The following is a 17,793-nucleotide window of genomic DNA, read 5'->3' on the forward strand; positions in this document are numbered from 1 at the left end:
TCAGACCCAGTTTGATTGTGTCAAGTTTGCATATGAGTTCCAGCTCTGCAGTTTCTTGCTGAAGTCTGTTTTTAAAGTTTTTTTGGTAGAAGTATGGCAACTTTCAAGTCAGCTACAGAGTGTCCTGAGAGATTGAAGTGCTCTCCGACTGGTTTATGGATGTTACCATTTTTTGTGTCTGATGTGTGTCCATTTATTCTTTTGCATAGTGACAGTCCGGTTTGGCCAATGTACATGGCAGAGGGGCATTGCTGGCACATGATGGCATATATTACATTAGTAGATGTGCAGGTGAATGAGCCCTTTTCCTGACTGATTGTGTTAGGGGGCTCTGCCTGTCTTAATCACTCTGGACCCTAAGCTGAACAGCCTGTCTCCTGGGAACCTTTGAGCTGTAGTGAGTGGTGAGAAGCCTCCTCTTCCCCCAACACTTTCTCTCTTTCAGTCCAGGTATAACTTTCTACTTTTGTAATCAAACCTGGGCTGGCCTTCTCCAATACCCCAACTGAAATTGCGTAGTACTGTAAGCGTTTGATTGTTTTTCTCTCCTTGTATGGTATTACTATTAGTATCATAAGTTTTATATACCTTGCAATAAAATAATTGTTATAATCACGCTGGTTGCCAGTGTCTCTCTCCAAATCCACTTACTCCTTTGTATTCTTGGCTTCCCTATCTTGCTCTGCAGCAACGCTTCTTTTACCTAAGCCAAAGATCCCTAGAGTGCCCAAAAATCCTGTGCGGTTTGCTCATCAAGGGGGTTGCTACTAGAACAATTGTAGAGGGGGTGGGGGAGGCAGCTGAGGAGTGCTGCTCTGCCTAGCCTACAGAGTCCAGGGGCATATAAGGGTGGCAGCTGAAAAGTGCTGTTTGGACCCAGCCTGCTCAGAAGCGTGCTCTATTCAGCGGTGCAAAGGGGCATATAAGGGTGGCCACTGAAAGTGTTGTGTCATCCAGTCTGCTGAGTTCAGGGACATATAAGGGGTCTGAGAGTGCTGATAGCCTGGTCTGCTCAGACGCACTCAGCTAATCCGGAATGTGTGTGTGTATATACGTGGGGGTTTTATTTGAATCTGGGGCTGGAGGAACCCAGCCCTGAAAACCTTAGGTCCTGCAGGATAGCTCCATTGGGAGAGGACCTGTAGCCATATGAACACACAAGTAACACAAGCAGTACATTAATAGAATCCCACACCCCCTTCCAGGAAGGTAACCCTAATAAATGAGCAAACTCCGAGGTGACGGGCAAATCTGGTAACAGCTAGAAAGAAGTAAGGATTTCAAAATTCAAGTAGGAAGAAAGATCTGAAAAACTTAGTCCAGGGGGTCTGTCCAAAAAGCCAAGACACTACCCAGTGGTCCTGTGGTGCTCTGAATTTCCAATCCAGAGATCTGCCAATTTGTGCATTGCTACAGACTCTCATGATATTGGTGTTTTTCTTAAGCATTCCAGCTCCTTGAATCATGTAGTTACAGTCATATAAAAAAAGTTTCTAGACCTCATTCTGGGAGAGAAATTTTGAGAACATGAACCAAAGGCTCAAAAGCAAAAAGGCAAATAAAAAACCCCAATTAAAAAAAAAAATCTCATGATCCAATATCATGATTTTTGAAAGCTTGGGATGCACTATACCAATGGTTCTCAACCTTTCCAGACTATTGTACCCCTTTCACGAGTCGTCTTTGTCTTGCGTACCCCAAGTTTCACCTCACTTAAAAACTACTTGCTTACAAAATCAGACATAAAAATACAGAAGTGTCACAGCACACTATTACTGAGAAATTGCTTACTTTCTCATTTTTACCATATAATTATAAAATAAATTGATTGGAATATAAATATTGTACTTACATTTCAGTGTGATACTTAAGCCTGATTTTTACTTGTGAACCGTGTCTGAAGCCTAAGCTCTCAGCAGTGGGGCTGAAGAATGTAACTTAGCTTCGTGGGGCCCCCTGTGGCGTGGGCCCCTGCCTGCCATCCCCTAATGCTGGCTCTGCACTTGTGACCCCCCTAAATCTGTCCTGTGACCCCACTGAGGGCTGTAACCCCCAGATTGAGAAACACTGATCTAGATGAGTTGATATACCCACTGAAAGACCTGAGTACCCCCAGGGGTATATGTACCCCTGGTTGAGAACCATTGCACTATACTACAACTGGGAAGAAGTTGAACAAAGTTTAGAGTTCGACACACACGTAAAGAGATGCCAATAAAAAAGAATTTCAGCTTAACGTAATTAACTGTGGAAATTGATCAGCATGCATCAGCTCATGACACTGCAATTATCAACAAGAAGAAAATAAATCCTTTACAAAAGAAGCAAAAATAGGGTACCAAAACAGAATCCATTACAAGAGGCAGGTAACAGACTAAAGATTGAATCTGAAATGACTGTGGTTAGCAATCTATTATAATTTACAACGTTTAAGATTAGCTCATTGTTCATAGTGGAGCAAAATATGGAAAAAAGTGTTTCTTTTTAAATTGAATGAAGATCCTATGAGGACCTTTAAACATTATAGTTTAAAGTTTGCCTCAGTGTTAAATCCTCTACTTTAAAAGTGAAAGTGAGTTCACTGCAGTTTTATTTCATGGGGATTTCCTTATAAGCTTGCATTACACCATTTGTAATTCCACTTACCCATTGCTTTTGTTTCTTCTCTTTTAGCATTCAGAAGGGAAAATTTGAATTTTGCTCTGACTTCACTTTTTGGACAACTGACTAAAAGCAAATATAATGACAGGTAGTCCTTGCTTTCATCATCTAAACCCTTTGGGTTTACTCTCAGGCACCTGAAACAAATTAAAAGACTAAATTTTAAATTGAACAGAATAAATTTAGAAACATTTTGATAATACATCATTATGATGTAAACTGACAGGTTCATGTTTCCCTTACATACCCCTACCCCTTTATGATTGCTATAACCATGACTTATCTGAAAAACACTAGATACTTAGTATTATAAGCCTTTCAAAAACGTCTCTTGATTCAGTGTTTAATGCATTACTTAACTTCAGAGCCCCTTAAGTTAAAAAAAAGACCACAAGCAACTGTCAAAAATAAGAGATCTTACCACTTCATTTTGTCATTTGGCCCTGATGAAAATGTAGAACTCTTTAAAACTTCACCCATTTCTTCTCGGCAAAAACTGAAGTTATTAATGGTCCACATGTAGGAAAATTTTACTACTTTAACCTGAACAAAAGTTGTAGAAAATTACTTCAACTTGATACTTCAGTTTTTAATTTATTTTTCATATAGGTAACAATTACCGATGAGAACTAGTTGAATTTTCAGCACAGTTCAAATTGTTATAAGAAAAACATTTGCGTAGACTGATCTTGTGACAAGAAAAGCCCAATCTCTGAAGTTTTATATAAGTTACCTGTGTGTAACACCAGCTTTCAGCCACAGGTCCACTGGACATCTCTCCAGGCGGTGGAGGCGTGGGGACTCTCGACATTGCCACCTTTATTGCAGATTTACAGTATCAAGGCAGCAATCCACACTTCAGCAATTTTTCTACAAAAAATAAGATTATTACATTTAATAAAAATAGATTGACCAAAGAATAATTTAATGGGGGGAAAATAAGCCTATTACTACATTTTGGTACCCAGGCTATTGTTTTATTTCTGTAGTTTTCAAATTGCATTAGATAAATTACTGCAAATAACAAAAGCAACATCTAATAGAGAAGGCAATAGTTTGCATTTATATCTACACAAGTTAGGTCCCACGCACGCATTGAGAATCACATTCTACCCAAAGATCTGCAAGCTGGATTCCAATGTGATATTTAGTTTTAGAACAGTAGAGACAACCTATATTTTGTACATCAAAAATAATTGTGCTATTCTAACATTACCATCACCAATTACCACCTTGACCATTCTAGTCATATTATAAGCCTTCCCTTGTGGACTATGTCTTTTGGTTTATAAAGTGTCTTGCACATTGTGTGAAATAAATTAATAATGATAAAGTGTCAGCCACAAAGTTGGCTTGTCATCTCAGGACACGAGAGAGTCAAATAGTACAGGGATTCTTAAAAGAAAGGATAAGAAAAATTATGATATTTTAAAAAGTAGTATTCTCTTCACACTTCTATTAAGTAGTACTAAGGACACAAGATATAAACTCAATTTCTTTTTAAATGAAGGAGTCCCACTTTTAGCAATAAGCCAGGGGTCAGCAACCTTTTAGAAGTGGCGTGCCAGATCTTCATTCATTCAATCTAATTAGGGTTTTGCATGCCAGTAATAGGTTTTAACATTTATAAGGCCCCAGCACCGCCCTTTCCCATGTGATGTGGGCCCAGCGCCCTGGCCAGGAGCAGCTCCTGGCCCCAAGCAGTGCCGTGCAGCAGCCACTCCCCCTCCTGGCCCTGCTCCTTCCCCCCCACCGCTCTGCCACTTGACGTGGGCCCAGAAGCCGCTCCTGGCACCACCAAAAACTATACAACCCTGGCACCAATAGCAGTGTGAGTGCCGCTCAAAATCATCTCGTGTGCCACAGGTTGCTGACCCCTACAATAAGCCATGAGTACATCAGTAGGCAACTGCCACAATTGTCATGTAATTGGGAGCTCATCTAAGTGTCTCGAAGGCATAACTTAAAACTTTCTTGGTATGGTTTACTCTTACATCTCTATAGCATGTTTTCTCCAACACACTAGAAGTTGAGACAAACTGGAGAAGTGTAAAGCATGTTCCTACAATAAAATATTTTCCAAAATTTTCTCAGCACAAAGATTCTTTTAACCAAGTCCCTAAGTATCATTGAAACGAGAACATGATCACCATACTACAGGAGTGACACTATAGCAAGCTAACCATGAGCAGTTTTGTTTCCATTAAATACCAAAATGATTTAAATACCACAACCATTTAATATATAAGAAAGGCTTCACATTTTCTGATAAAAGAGATTTAAATAAGCCTATCATATTTTCCCCACCATTTTCTGAGTCATAATAATAACAAATATAACTTTTTGCCTAACTTCAAGTATATTTGATCAATTTTATCCTGAAATTTTTATCCTGATTGATTTATCCTGAAGCCAAAATTTTAAATTGTTTCAGTATGGTTTATATATAAAGCAACATGGCTAACTCAATGACAGAAAAAGCATACATATTTGCATTAAAGTGGCAATGATTATGACGACAATCCAGATTAAGTTCTGAAAGCTTATTTTACTCCCATTAGAGTCTAACTAGCAACTATATTGACAATTATTGCACTGAATGAGAAAGCAGTCTTATAGATGGTAGTGAAACAGGAAAAAAAAATGCAAGACATTTTCCCAAAGTGAACAAAACACCACCAACAGATTAAATTTTCCTTTGCCTCCCTCCCCTTCCACAGTTCTGCTTTCCTATTAAGTTTTAGTATTTGCCAACCCTTTCAACCAAATTAAAAACACAAATTTGATTAGTTGTGCCTTTTTGCTAAAAATACCAAAATAGCTTTTTTTTCTTCTCCCCCCATCCGCTCAGGTCTGTCCCCTTCTCTTACTTCTTCCTATAACTAAGCTTGTAGATTCTCACTAAATTAGTACTCCCCTAAGCCGCAAAGACACTGGGCTTACGGTCTCTCGTCACTGGTTTCTCAAAGAAGGTACTGGCCTGGAATTCAGGATGAAGTCCACAGAAACTCAATCCCTCTCCATTACATGGGAGCCACAAACACCAGGGGGCTCTGCATTTCCCAAGCAAGCCCCAGCCTGGGATATCAGAGAACCACAGCCAGTCTTGTTATAGAGAGGGACTAGGGAGTTGGGCGTAAAGGCCTCTAACCAGACTTGACAGCAGTGGCAGTATCCATGCCGTATCTAGTGTCCTCCACTGGCAGCCTGAGGGGAGGCAGCAACTGAAAAGGCAAGAGCATGGCTGCTGTTGCAGGCTCTATGGACATAAGCATCATCTTCCCACTGGCACTGGCAACACTCTCTTCATAGTGATGAGAAGGAGTTGCTTGTCCTTGGAGCCAGTTTTTCTCAATCCTGCCCAAGAACAAAGAACTGTGTGACCCCACTCAGACTGGCTATGAGGAGGAACCGTGTACTGTCCATAGAGCAGGCTGAGCTCCAGGAGAGAGACAGATATATCTTTTTGCCTCTGGCCTTTTCAAGCCTAGCTCATTCACTGAAGGGGCACCAGCTTCTGGAAATATCTGAAAAGGGGAAGCAGTGCTGAGGGGACAGTATTCCTTAAACACAAATACTGTCCTGAGGCACAGCTAGGAATTAGATGGACAAATGTTGTCCCAAATTGTCAGAAATTTGAACAAAGTTTGGAATTTCCCTCAGAAAAGCTCTGCAGCAAGGAGGTCTGGCTAGGTCACCACTGGAGGCAGTAAGACTGAAGGAAATTCAGGGAACAGGACATTCCCCTCCCACCAGCGACTGACAGATTTGTGCCCAAGCCGAAACCACGCTGATGCACCCATTGTAACAGATCTGTGAACCTCTGAACAATTAAAGTATTTCCTTTTTCCTGGCCTCAGCTACTGTCCTTAGCTGTGATCTTTGCCAGACTCGGGTCAAATAATTATTCTGCTTCTAATAGCCAGAAATTTTTCCTTCTCCACACAGGACAAGTCATGGTACAATCTTTATCCCCTTCACATTCCCCTAAAACTCCTGGCCTTGGTTTAATTTTCTTGGCCAGCAGTGCCACCAACAGAAGCTCTCCAGCTCACCCCAATCATCCTTTGCAGCCGAGACAATGCAGTTACCCTAAGTAGTCCGCTATAGGAAACTGGAGTGCCAGTATAATGGGGGGGAGGGGGGGAGATATTTTCCACAGAAACTCCTGGATTTTAAGATTCCAGGAAACATGCTACCACCATGCCACCAAGAGAGGAAAGTCAGAAAATGCATCATATCCATATTCTTTGATCCAAAGTAACTAGTTTCCTTCCTGCACAATCTTGGCTCAACAGTTTTAACCTCAAAAGCAGCAGAAAATAAATACTGCCATGATTTCCTTGAAGCAGTATAATCTTCACCTCCCTGTCTCAGACAGGTTTTCAAACAGTTAACTTTTTCTAAATCCATGTGTTAGAGATTTTTTTTTTTTTTAAAGTTGTACATCTCAGTTTTATTGCAGTACACTTTTACTTGGGTTTTCCTTTCATTGTGAACTCAGATCATCAGTGATAGGACAGAAAAGCAGAGAGAAAATAAGTGAATGAGGAATACCTGGATGCAAAAAATGATAGAAGCTAAAGGAATAGAATGAGAAAGGAAGCCCTTTCCAAAAAGATGGTTTCCTAGCTAGTGGATAATTACTGAGCTTCTTTTCCTGACCAAAGCCATTGATTCAGGTAGTTTAATATCAAAACAATCTAAAGAAGAGAGTTTCACAGTTCATTGCCTCCAAGGGGTCTGTATATTTTCTGGGGGTACACAAAGGGCATGAATTTTCCCTGTAAAGTATATTTACAGAAAATAATCAATTATGTTCAGCAGCTTAACTTGTCCAAACTTAAAGGATGGTCTTAACATTCAGAAATAACTACTGGCCTAAGACATTTTATCCATTGTAAAGCATGTTGCCAGCATTCTTTTAAACTGTGTAGATAAAAATAATAAAAAAAGTGCAACTATTTGTACCAATTCCTGCTGGTTGTAGTTCAGCTATCAGAGGGTCATTTATATCTAAAAAGTATTGAAAATGAGTGACAAACACTCAAAATAAGCATACTTAGCATTTACAAAGTGAAAATTGACAGGTGATTAGCCATAAAATTCTAAAGGCTAAAGTATCAGATGTTAAGCATCTTAAAATGAGCTACAGCACATGTGAAACCTTTATAGAAAAGAGTTTTATTATACTATGTTACTGGATTTGAAGTTTAATAACATTTTCCTCCACAAAAGTTAAGCAGTGAAGAATGATTTAAGAAGTCTGTTGAAGACCAGTGTCACAACTTACCCACACCTGTTATCCTGTAAGAACTGTTCCATTCTGACACTCATGGCAAAACATGCACTCAGCCAATGAAAACTTGCTTTATTCTAAACAGATTTTGAAGACAGAAACATTTTGTATCAGACCATTCCATCTTAAAGAAAAATACTTCAATTAAAGAAAATACACTTACACTCATGGCACTGTTTTGCAACGTAGGTAGGTGCCACCCCGCCTTGCAAGTTTCTTTAGTGGCCTGCAAACTTCCCTTTTCTCCCTTTACACCACCATACAATTAAAACTGTACTACTGGCAATTCTTACAGGTCTTAAAGAACTTCTGTTCTGAAACCACTTGGGTTTGTTTCTCAACTATCAATTCAACTAATAGTTTAGTTGTTTTTAGCTACTAATATTGGCCTTAAGTTTAATAGCTGTAGGAATAGTACAATAAGAATAAACAATCTAGAAAGACCAATACAGGAAAGATTAGAGAAATATTTTGCCAAAGGAAACAATGTCATTCTCAGACACTTGGAATGTCTATATAAATATTATATACTAAATCAAATTTTTTTGACTAATCAATTTTAATTATTTTAATTATGATTTAAAGTAGCAAGCAGGAAAGCATTATTTAAATCTTTGATTTTAACTGTGTTTTGCATTTGTACTTCTTAGTTATTTGCATAAAGAAAGGAAGATTCTGATTGGTTGGTAACCATTAAAATCTGATTTCCAACTACACTAAATTTGGTGCTGCTTCTTGCTAACCAAGAGGATACACCATATCAGAACACATTTCTTTGAGCAATTATATCGCTTAACTTTTTAATAGATAATTAAATTTTTTCGTGTGTGATTTGTGTCAAGCTCTGTTTGGATTAAAATTCAAATAATTACAAAATGTACAATTTAATAAAACTATCTTAAATGTGCTATATACAGAAGAAGAAAAATTTATCAAAACATTATTAAAATTAAATTTATTAAAGAAAGGAAGTATCTAATTAGCTAATTTAACTGATTGTTTCTGGTCATTACTTCAAGATTTTGGAACTAGTACACCTCATCCTCTTATACCTAGTTTTTATGCAGATTGGAAGATGAAAAACAAACGTTTTTGCTTTTTCAGCTACCTATTGGTTTCTTAATTTTGAATGAGCTGAAGAAATAGAACAAACTGAAATGAAGAAAAATATTCTCTTCTGTACCCGCAGAAGAAGCTAATGCAATCAAAAGCTAGTTTATCCATTCAAACAACTCCACTTTCAGGTGCTTAGCCACAGACTTCCACCTGTTCAGTGGTTTGACTTTCTTTGAAACTTGGCAGCAAATGTGTACTGCTTAATATTATTTTTTTGTATTTAATTTAAATTACTTTATTATTTAGGCCTTAACATAGGTCCACTTTTTCAAATTTAAATTTTTTTTTAAACGAACCTAGTTTTAGTTTAAACCAAAAATATTCAATTTAAGTAAAAAATTCATTTTTTTATTTAAAAAAAATCATTGATTTTTATCCACCCTGATTTGAATACATATACAACCATCAGAGCAATTCTTCCTTACATTAGCCTGGAAGCCTACTGAAATACAACAGCAGCAGTAACTTGGCAAAAAACGAGAGGTTACCTAAAATAAGGTTGTAATATGCAGTATCATCTTTAGTCAACTGATCCCCCATGAGTCTTTAGATCTTACTGCAACGAATACTGACGGTAGTAATGTTACTAAGAAGATATTAAGGAAAAGACTAAAAATGAAAGTGCTGGCAACATATCTTAACTGTGTATTTTACAGCATGTCTGAGTGGTCATAATATTTTTCTGCCTTTAGATGCACTGAACATGCTTCAAGAACCATCATAAAGAGGTTAACAAACAAGCTGACCTTTTGTAGTTTAGACCTACCCAAGTTTTGTCTTTGATGGAAATTTTAAAAATGCAGACTACTTCTTGAAGTTCAGCTGGTGTATATACACATTAGTTCCACTAATTACTGCTTTCATTTCTATTAAATATCTAAATTTAGAAACAAGGTATGAAGTGGAATCCAACATGCATGTTTACATGAATGAACTTTTAATGTATTAATCTGAAGTCAATACAATCCCCTCCAATCCAATAAAGTGATTCTGCAAACTGATGCATATTAACATGCTACAGCTACAGCAGTTCCTCTGGATTTTAATTTAAGACTTCCTGTGATTGGAATCAACATAATAGTATGACATTTGCTATTTTGGAGAAGAAAATATTAAGTCTTCCAATACCTGATCATTTAAAATCTCACTGGCTCCCAATCTTGGACTAAAACACAGTGCAAAAGCCCAAGTCAGGATGAAGGATGTATCTCACTATCAAACCAGCGCATAGCAAACCCAGACTGAGGGGCATGCAAAGTTATCTTAAATGTCCTCTTTCCTTTGACCACAGCAGTGTGCATGCAGGAGTAGTGTAGCAGCTGTGTCATTAGAGATGTCCCTTACACTAAGGCAATATACCCATGGCTGGTTAAAATGGCTTTATGGTCACTTTACAAGGGCCATCATCTTCCTCCCCAAATCCTACAGATACTTTAAAAAAATTCCTCAGTCATGAGAAACCTTATATTTACCGAGTTGTTCTGTTGAAATATTAGTCTTGTAAACTGATCATTTGTTCTTAAAAATAATAAAATGTTATTGGAAAGAAAATCTGAATATGAGGACAAGATAAGTCAAAAAGCTAATTAAAAGGAACAATCTGTTACCTTTATCAGGACTTACGTCCTTCTGTAAATCACTACACTGAATCATACAAATAATATGATCAGTACACCTGAATACAAAGATTAAGTACACTTCTGTCCAAATGTCAAACTGCATTCCCTGTATACCAAACTATGCTAGACTAAATTTCCTGCTGGAAGACACACAACATTTACTCAACATGTTTTTGAAAAGAAAAGACTATGCAATTTGCCAATTGGTTAATTTATTCCTCTGAAGAGGATGTTGAAAGTAACAGGTAATTCTAAAAAACGCTTACAAAATACTATTTACCTAATATTTACTAATTTAAATTCTTACCACACTCTACTCTGGCACTGGCATCTAAGCACCTAATGAATGCTAATTCAATTACTGTACTTCAACTACTAAACATTTTAATTTTTGTTAAATATTAGTCACTTTTCCATGCAGTTAGAAATATTTTGTGGGCAAAGTACCTATTTAAATTAGATGATGTTTATACCTTAGCAATGTTAGCAATATAAAAAGTCTTCCTCTTTTTTTTCTTTTGGAGGATTTGTTGGATAGTTTGTACGAGGAATAGGAGCTTACTTGCTTAAATGAAGGGATAGGAGTGTCAACTTCTTCAAGGCAGATTCTCTCAAGCACTTTAAAACCGATGTTGACAAAGACAATTTTCTAGTCTCTGTTTTTACATCATTCAAGCCCCACTCTCTCCCTTGCCTACTTTTGCCTCCTTTCCATCTATTTAGTTTCTTTTCTGGCAGATTTACAGCTACATACTCCATACCACACTGAACACCCAGATGTGCCCAATGACCCAGATCCTGATCAGAGCACCAACTGAAGCAGCAAGAAATTGACAAGATGGTTCACTTTCACTTCACTCTAAAATCAAAGCAGCAGAGCATGAGTTTTGTTAAATTTCTATGCACTTTAACTATAAAACTGCTTTAGTCAAGACGCAAGCTGTCCAGCAAAAACATACCACACCCTGATCTTCAATTTATCAGCCTTACAGGCAATATGACTATTCATCTAAGTCACCTATCCTAATTGTCTGCTGTCCCAGAAATAGGATTTTTCCAAGTCTGACTACACCACAGGTAATAAAAGTAGGAAAAAGCAAGGAAGTGCACATCAACTATTCGTACCTTTAGAAAAGTGCCACTTCTGGACAATAAGCACAAGTATAATTAGCTAATCAAAGGGGTACCAGAAACTGAGTGGGGGCATATTCATCTAAAGACTGTTCCCACTGGAATCAGACATGTTTATATAGAAAAGTTTTAAAACCACCTCAACTATATTTACCCTTTCTTTCAAAACAACACTTCTCATTCATTATTTTAGTGACACTGGATGTGTATTATACCCATTAATACAAGAAGCTATAAGTATGTAAGCATAATAATTCTAATATTCCATTTGTAATCCAATATATTTCTTGCCTTAATATGAAGTTAGATTAAAAGTGGCAGAACTAGTAAGAGAGAGTAGTTCATTACAAACTGGTTGATCATAAGCTTCCCATTTTATAAAATGTCATCTTCTCCATGTCTCTCTTGGATGCTATTAGTAAAACAAATTTGAACTTACATTTGGGGAGGTAGGGGAGGTGTTTAAATCCACAATAACTCAGTTACATGCTCCCATAATACGTATCACCAGCCTTGATGATGAGATCATCTATCCACTGAAGTCAATGACAATAAAAGTGGGGAGGAGCCAGATAAAAATTTTCAGTTCTGAACAAATTATACTACAGATGTACTGAGGGTTTGCTAGAGCAGTGGTTCTCAACCAGAGGTAAACGCAGCCCTGGGGGTATGCAGAGGCCTTCCAGGGGATATGTCAACTCATCTAGATATTTGTGTAATTTTTCAACAGGCTACATGAAAAGCACTAGCGCAGTCAGTACAAACTAACATTTCATACAGACAATGACTTGTTTATACTGTCCTATATACTGTATCAGTGTTTCTCAACCTGGAGGTCAAAATTTTATAATTACAGTATATAGTAAAAATGAGAAAGTAAGCAATTTTTCAGGAAGTGTGCTGTGACACTGTTGTATTTTTATGTCTGATTTTTTTAAGCTAATAGTTTTTAAGTAGGGTGAAACTTGGGATACACAAGACAAATCCTCCTCCTGAAAGGGGTACAGTAGTCTGAAAAGGCTGAGACCCACAGTGCTAGAGGATAGGGAACCATTACCATTTTCCTCCAACCATGTATGCATTGCAGGGAAGGACTGGAAACGCAATATCTGAGTTATCTTAATGTATCTTTACAGTTCTTATTTTCCAATTATCATTGTTTGTGCTCTCTGAATTTTCTCTAATTTTTGAGGTGCTCAAAACTACATGCTGTACTGTTAATTGAAGGAAACCCACTGCTGAGAAGAGTATAATAGTATTCCTTCTTGGTTCACATATATGACTATTAGTAAAACTTGGAATTATCCTCGCATCAATTATTTCATAACAGGATGGATGAAAATTTTATTAAAAAATCAGTTTTATTTAAATATAAAAAATATATCTATTTTAAATTAAACTTGAAATCAACTGCCTGTGTTAAGATTATTATAATCATTTAAATTAAGTACAAAAAGTATTAAGCAGTTCATGTTTACTGCCAACTTTTAAAGAAAGTCACTGAACAGGTGGGAGTCAGTGGTTATGCACCGGGAACCAGAGTTTGCTGAAGTGCTAAAGCAGCTTCTGACTGCAGTAGCTTCTTCTGCAAGTGCAGACAGAGTATCTTCTTCATTTCAGTTTATTCAACCACTTCAATTCATTGACTAGTTCATTCAAAATTGAGAAACCAATTGAAGTTGAAAAAGCGGGAATATTTGTTTTTCTCTTCCAAACAATAAATAAATCTTGGTTTGACCCCGTGAGAGGATGAGGTCTACCAGTTCCAAAATCTTCAAGGAATGGTGAGCAGAAACAATCAGTTCAATTTGCTAATTAAATGTAGAACCTGAGAGTTACAAACACCTCTGAAATGGAGATTCTTCTGAACGAAATGTTATGGTGGTTCTTTCGAAAGTTTAAGCTGAACATAGACTTAACACAGCTTTGCAATTTTACTAAGCAGAAGAAAAATGCCTCTTTTAATCACCTTAATTTAAATGAAACAATCACAGAAAGTTTCCTTACCTTGTGAAATCTTTGTTTTTTTAAACTTTTCCTTTATTTTTTTTAGTAGTTGATGTTTAACACAGTACTGTATTGTATTTACTTTTTTCTTTTTTTTTTTTTTTTAATTTTTGTCTCTGCTGGTGCCTGATTGAGTACTTCCGGTTCCAAATGAGGTGTGGGGTTGACTGGTCAGTTCGTAACTCTGAAGTTCTACTGTACTTCCTTTGTTTTATAAGTTACTTAGTTTTAAATGCAAAACATGTTTTGATAAACTTTTCTTATGTATCCAGTACACTGAAGAACACTATTTAATAAAACTAAAATGCTGTTTTTGTGCCTTTTCAATTATATTTGTATTTCCATCCAAACAGAGGTTGACACAAATCAAAAGTAAAAAATGAATCTAGTAAATAAAATTCACCTTTTTCTAATGTAATAAAAAATAAATTAATAAACTGAATAAATGTAATTTAAGCTACATAATTGCTTACATAAATGTACATATATTTAAAATGTACCTTTCTGGTTAGCCAAAAGGAGGCCCAAATTTAGTGTAAAAGACTACATGTAGCTGCAAATCAATATATTTTAATGGTTACCAACTGGAATCAAACTTGCTTAAAGAAAACAAAAGGTACAAATGCAAAACAGTTAAAATATATTATTTAAATCAAGGATTCCTGCTTGCCAACTAAATCATAATTAAAAATCTATTATTTAAATAGTTTTGATTTAAATCAACCCACCTTGCATATTATTATAGGAAACGACTGAAAATACTGATTATGTAATCTAGCCCATTTCCTCCAGGAGACATCTAGTCCATTTCCCTGGGGATCAAAAGTAATATTATTTCTTTACAGCATATTTCTTTTGGATTACCCAGACTAATTTTATATGACCCAAGTGATGGGTGTTCCGGCTCTACTCCTTTTGGGAGACTATCCCATTCTAACAGTTTATTGCCATTAGGATTTTTCCTGGTATACACCAAAATGTTCCCTCCACTGCTTAGTTTCCCCACATTATTCCCCTCCTTACACAAGTTGTTAGCATGTGAAACTACATTAAATTAACAAAAATCTCTTTTCGAACAATTTTAAAGTTAAATTTAAAATACATAAGATGACATTTTGCATACAAAACAAAACTACAAGACTGAACAAGCTGAAAGTTATTTCAACTGTTAAACGGATGTAGAAACTACTTCTTTAGCAAACTCACAAAGAGCATTTCCTTAATTTGTAGGATTTGGCCAAGGCATTGGATTGTATTCTCTAGAGACAGTAGTCATATTTTGCCACAGAAAAGTCGCAACAGGAAGTGCTAACATAATCTTCATCATGCTGTCCTGCTAACATTTCACAATCCTGAGAGTTCATATGAAATGGTACCATATGATCTCAGTGAGCAAGCCTAGGTCACAGCTAAGTCACTAAGGTCACTAAGCCCCAGCCTAGGAAAATTCTACTTGCTTGGATAAGGTATTTTTCCTCCCTTCAGCATCAAACAACATGGCAAACTGTGGGCGAATAAATCTGTGCACCTAGGCTAGTACATTTTCATGACAATTTTGCAAGGCTGATTTAACCCATAGTTGAATCTATGCCCATTCCATTACTAGCCTCTCTGCTGAGACAGCCAACAAGAGGACTTCTCTGTGCCAAATGCGACTGTCACTTATAGACTAGGGAATTGAGAGAAACCCCTCAGAAGTAACATCCTAGTTCCAGGAATCAAGTTTTTACAAACAAAAAGTAGCAGATCATTATTGAACAACACTCACTGCCAGCACCACCAGTGAAGTCTTCTATCCTGAAGTCTTCAAGGGGAGAACTAGACTCTGGATTGCTCACCCTGTCTGCAGTCAATGGACCTATTTGTGTTCAGGATCCAGCAAAGGTACTGAAATCTTATACCAGAAGAGATTAATAGGCTGTATTTACAATCATGAACTGTCTCCCATGGCCAAAAGCATGAATGCCTTCTCCTGTTCATAATCTTCTCGAGGACAGGTTTTTTGTTTCTTTTTTCTTTTTTTTTTTAAAATGAGAAAGAGAAAGACAGACAGAAGTGAGCCTGGTGGCCATATGTTGTCCAAGAAGGTTCTAGTTCTTGTATCCATTTCAGGTGACATCCACCACTCAGCTATGCCTCTACAGGAAAGATCTGCTCTCAACATCTAAATTATACAACCAAGCCTAGAGTAATTAAACTAGCTACAAAATAATTGAGAGATATTAATTAAAATAGTTATTCGTAAGGCTGTAAGAAAATCATGGGCCATAATTTTGTTGCAGAAACCGCAACTTTTAACACGCACAGCAACTCTTTATAGTTGCTGCAAATTTGAGTGTCCTTGAGAACTGCATGTGCCAGGTTGCGCCACCATTCATTCAAATTTGGCTTGGCTGCCCCTCTGTCATTGCAACCTTTGCATAGAGACACAGTGCCACTCAAATTTGGCCCAGCTGTACCTCCCATCATGCTTACCTTCTGGAGCCAAGCAGGAAACACAGCATCTCTCCTGTCCTGCTGTTCTGTTTTGGAAGGCAGGCTGCATGCCTTGAACCATAAATTTAACAAACTGTGGCCGCAACTTTTGAGCCAAAAAAATCACAACTTACAACCTTATTCAGATGTGTGTATATTGAGCTGTCAGCCTTGAGAAGTTATCCCACAAACCGGCATCTTCACAGGGCTAGTCTGTACCTAAAAATTAGGTCAACCTAGCTCTATTGCTCGGGGCATGAACATTTTCACACTCCTGCGTGCCATAGTTAGATTGACCTAATCCCCACTGTAGATGCAGTTAGGTTGATAGAAGAATTCATCGGTCTAGCTACCGCCTCTAAGAGAGGCGGATTAGTTACATCGATAGAAAAGCCCCTTCCGTCAACAGCACTGTAGATATAATACTATAGGGTAGACAAATCTTTAGTCACTAGCATGGACAGATTTGGTCAAGGTAAGGCAACTTTTTTTTTCCAGCCAGAGAGGTGGGGAGATAAGAGTTCTTACAGTAAAATCTTAACATAGGCCTAAAACCCAACATTCTAAAATCCAAGCGGTGGACATTTCCAGCTCCCTAGACAGCAAGTGGGCTTTCCCCTTACCTAGACGTAGCATTTCTTATAGCCACCTACCTTTTCATTCATGTAGAGTTAAGAATAATTCCCTGAGGACCCAGCTCTTGTACTAAACATCTTGACTAAGTATCAATCAGAAGTGCCATTAGGACTTTTCTATCATTGAAGTTGTCCCGGCTTCAATCCCTCCAGAAGGCAGCATTTTCAGAGTTAAGGTCTTATCAGGGAACAGAATTAGTACCCCTCTCCTGAGGTCTAAGTTGTGGAAAGATCATGCTGTTTCTATTATGATCACAGTTTCATGTATGTGTAGTATTCCTGCATTTTTACTTAATAGCTATTTTTGATTCAACAGTACTATTGGGATACTTTTGTAAAAAGATCTTTTGTTATCTTTGTTTTCTTCACATGTATTAGTGATGACCTGCAGCTTTGCTGCTCAAGTGCATGGATTCACTGTATGCATGAGTCAGAGTGAGCAAGTGTGTGTGTTGTGCTGGGAGTTTATGTGAATTTCTGCAGCAAATGAAGGGTGTGTGCTGCGGTGAGGGGCTACATGTAATTGGGTTTACTGGTTATATGTTGTGTGGGTGGTTTTGAAGAACTGTAGCACTTCGGCCAAGTAATCCACCATATGTCCAGTCTCCCTCATAGAACCAATGCAGTTGTTGTAGGCGAATTAGTTGTACAGTAAGGGTGGTGACTGGTTAATTTACCTCTAATATCACAATGGGGGTAAAACTCTTGGCAAGGCACAGATACATGCCCTACTGTCCCAGGGTGTAATTCATAAAATCTAAATGGCTGAGAACTTAAAAACTGGACAGTAACTGACCACGAATCCCAGTGATAATTGATGATTGAACCTGGTGATATTCAGAACAAAAAG

At 37.4% G+C, this 17,793-nt stretch overlaps 1 protein-coding gene across 3 annotated transcripts in view; it reads right to left on the minus strand.

The window, feature by feature from the left end:
- SPOPL (speckle type BTB/POZ protein like) overlaps positions 1-17,793 on the minus strand; it is a 59,925-nt gene that overhangs the window by 21,393 nt on the left and 20,739 nt on the right. For 2 of the 3 annotated variants that reach the window (XM_067549512.1, XM_067549514.1), the window contains exons 2-4: positions 3,395-3,531; positions 3,083-3,204; positions 2,647-2,798 (exon numbers count right to left, since the gene is read on the minus strand). In XM_067549512.1, coding sequence (XP_067405613.1) covers positions 2,647-2,798; positions 3,083-3,204; positions 3,395-3,472 — 352 coding nt within the window. In that variant the 5' untranslated portion in view covers positions 3,473-3,531. Of the gene's footprint in view, positions 1-2,646; positions 2,799-3,082; positions 3,205-3,394; positions 3,532-14,561; positions 14,646-15,601; positions 16,030-17,793 lie in introns of those variants that run through there. The other variant, XM_067549513.1, reaches the window with a different exon arrangement.

Source organism: Emydura macquarii, unplaced genomic scaffold (assembly GCF_026122565.2).
Source record: "Emydura macquarii macquarii isolate MOO-44397 ecotype Brisbane River unplaced genomic scaffold, CSIRO-AGI_Emac_v2 contig_1253, whole genome shotgun sequence".
Taxonomy (NCBI): Eukaryota; Metazoa; Chordata; order Testudines; family Chelidae; genus Emydura; species Emydura macquarii.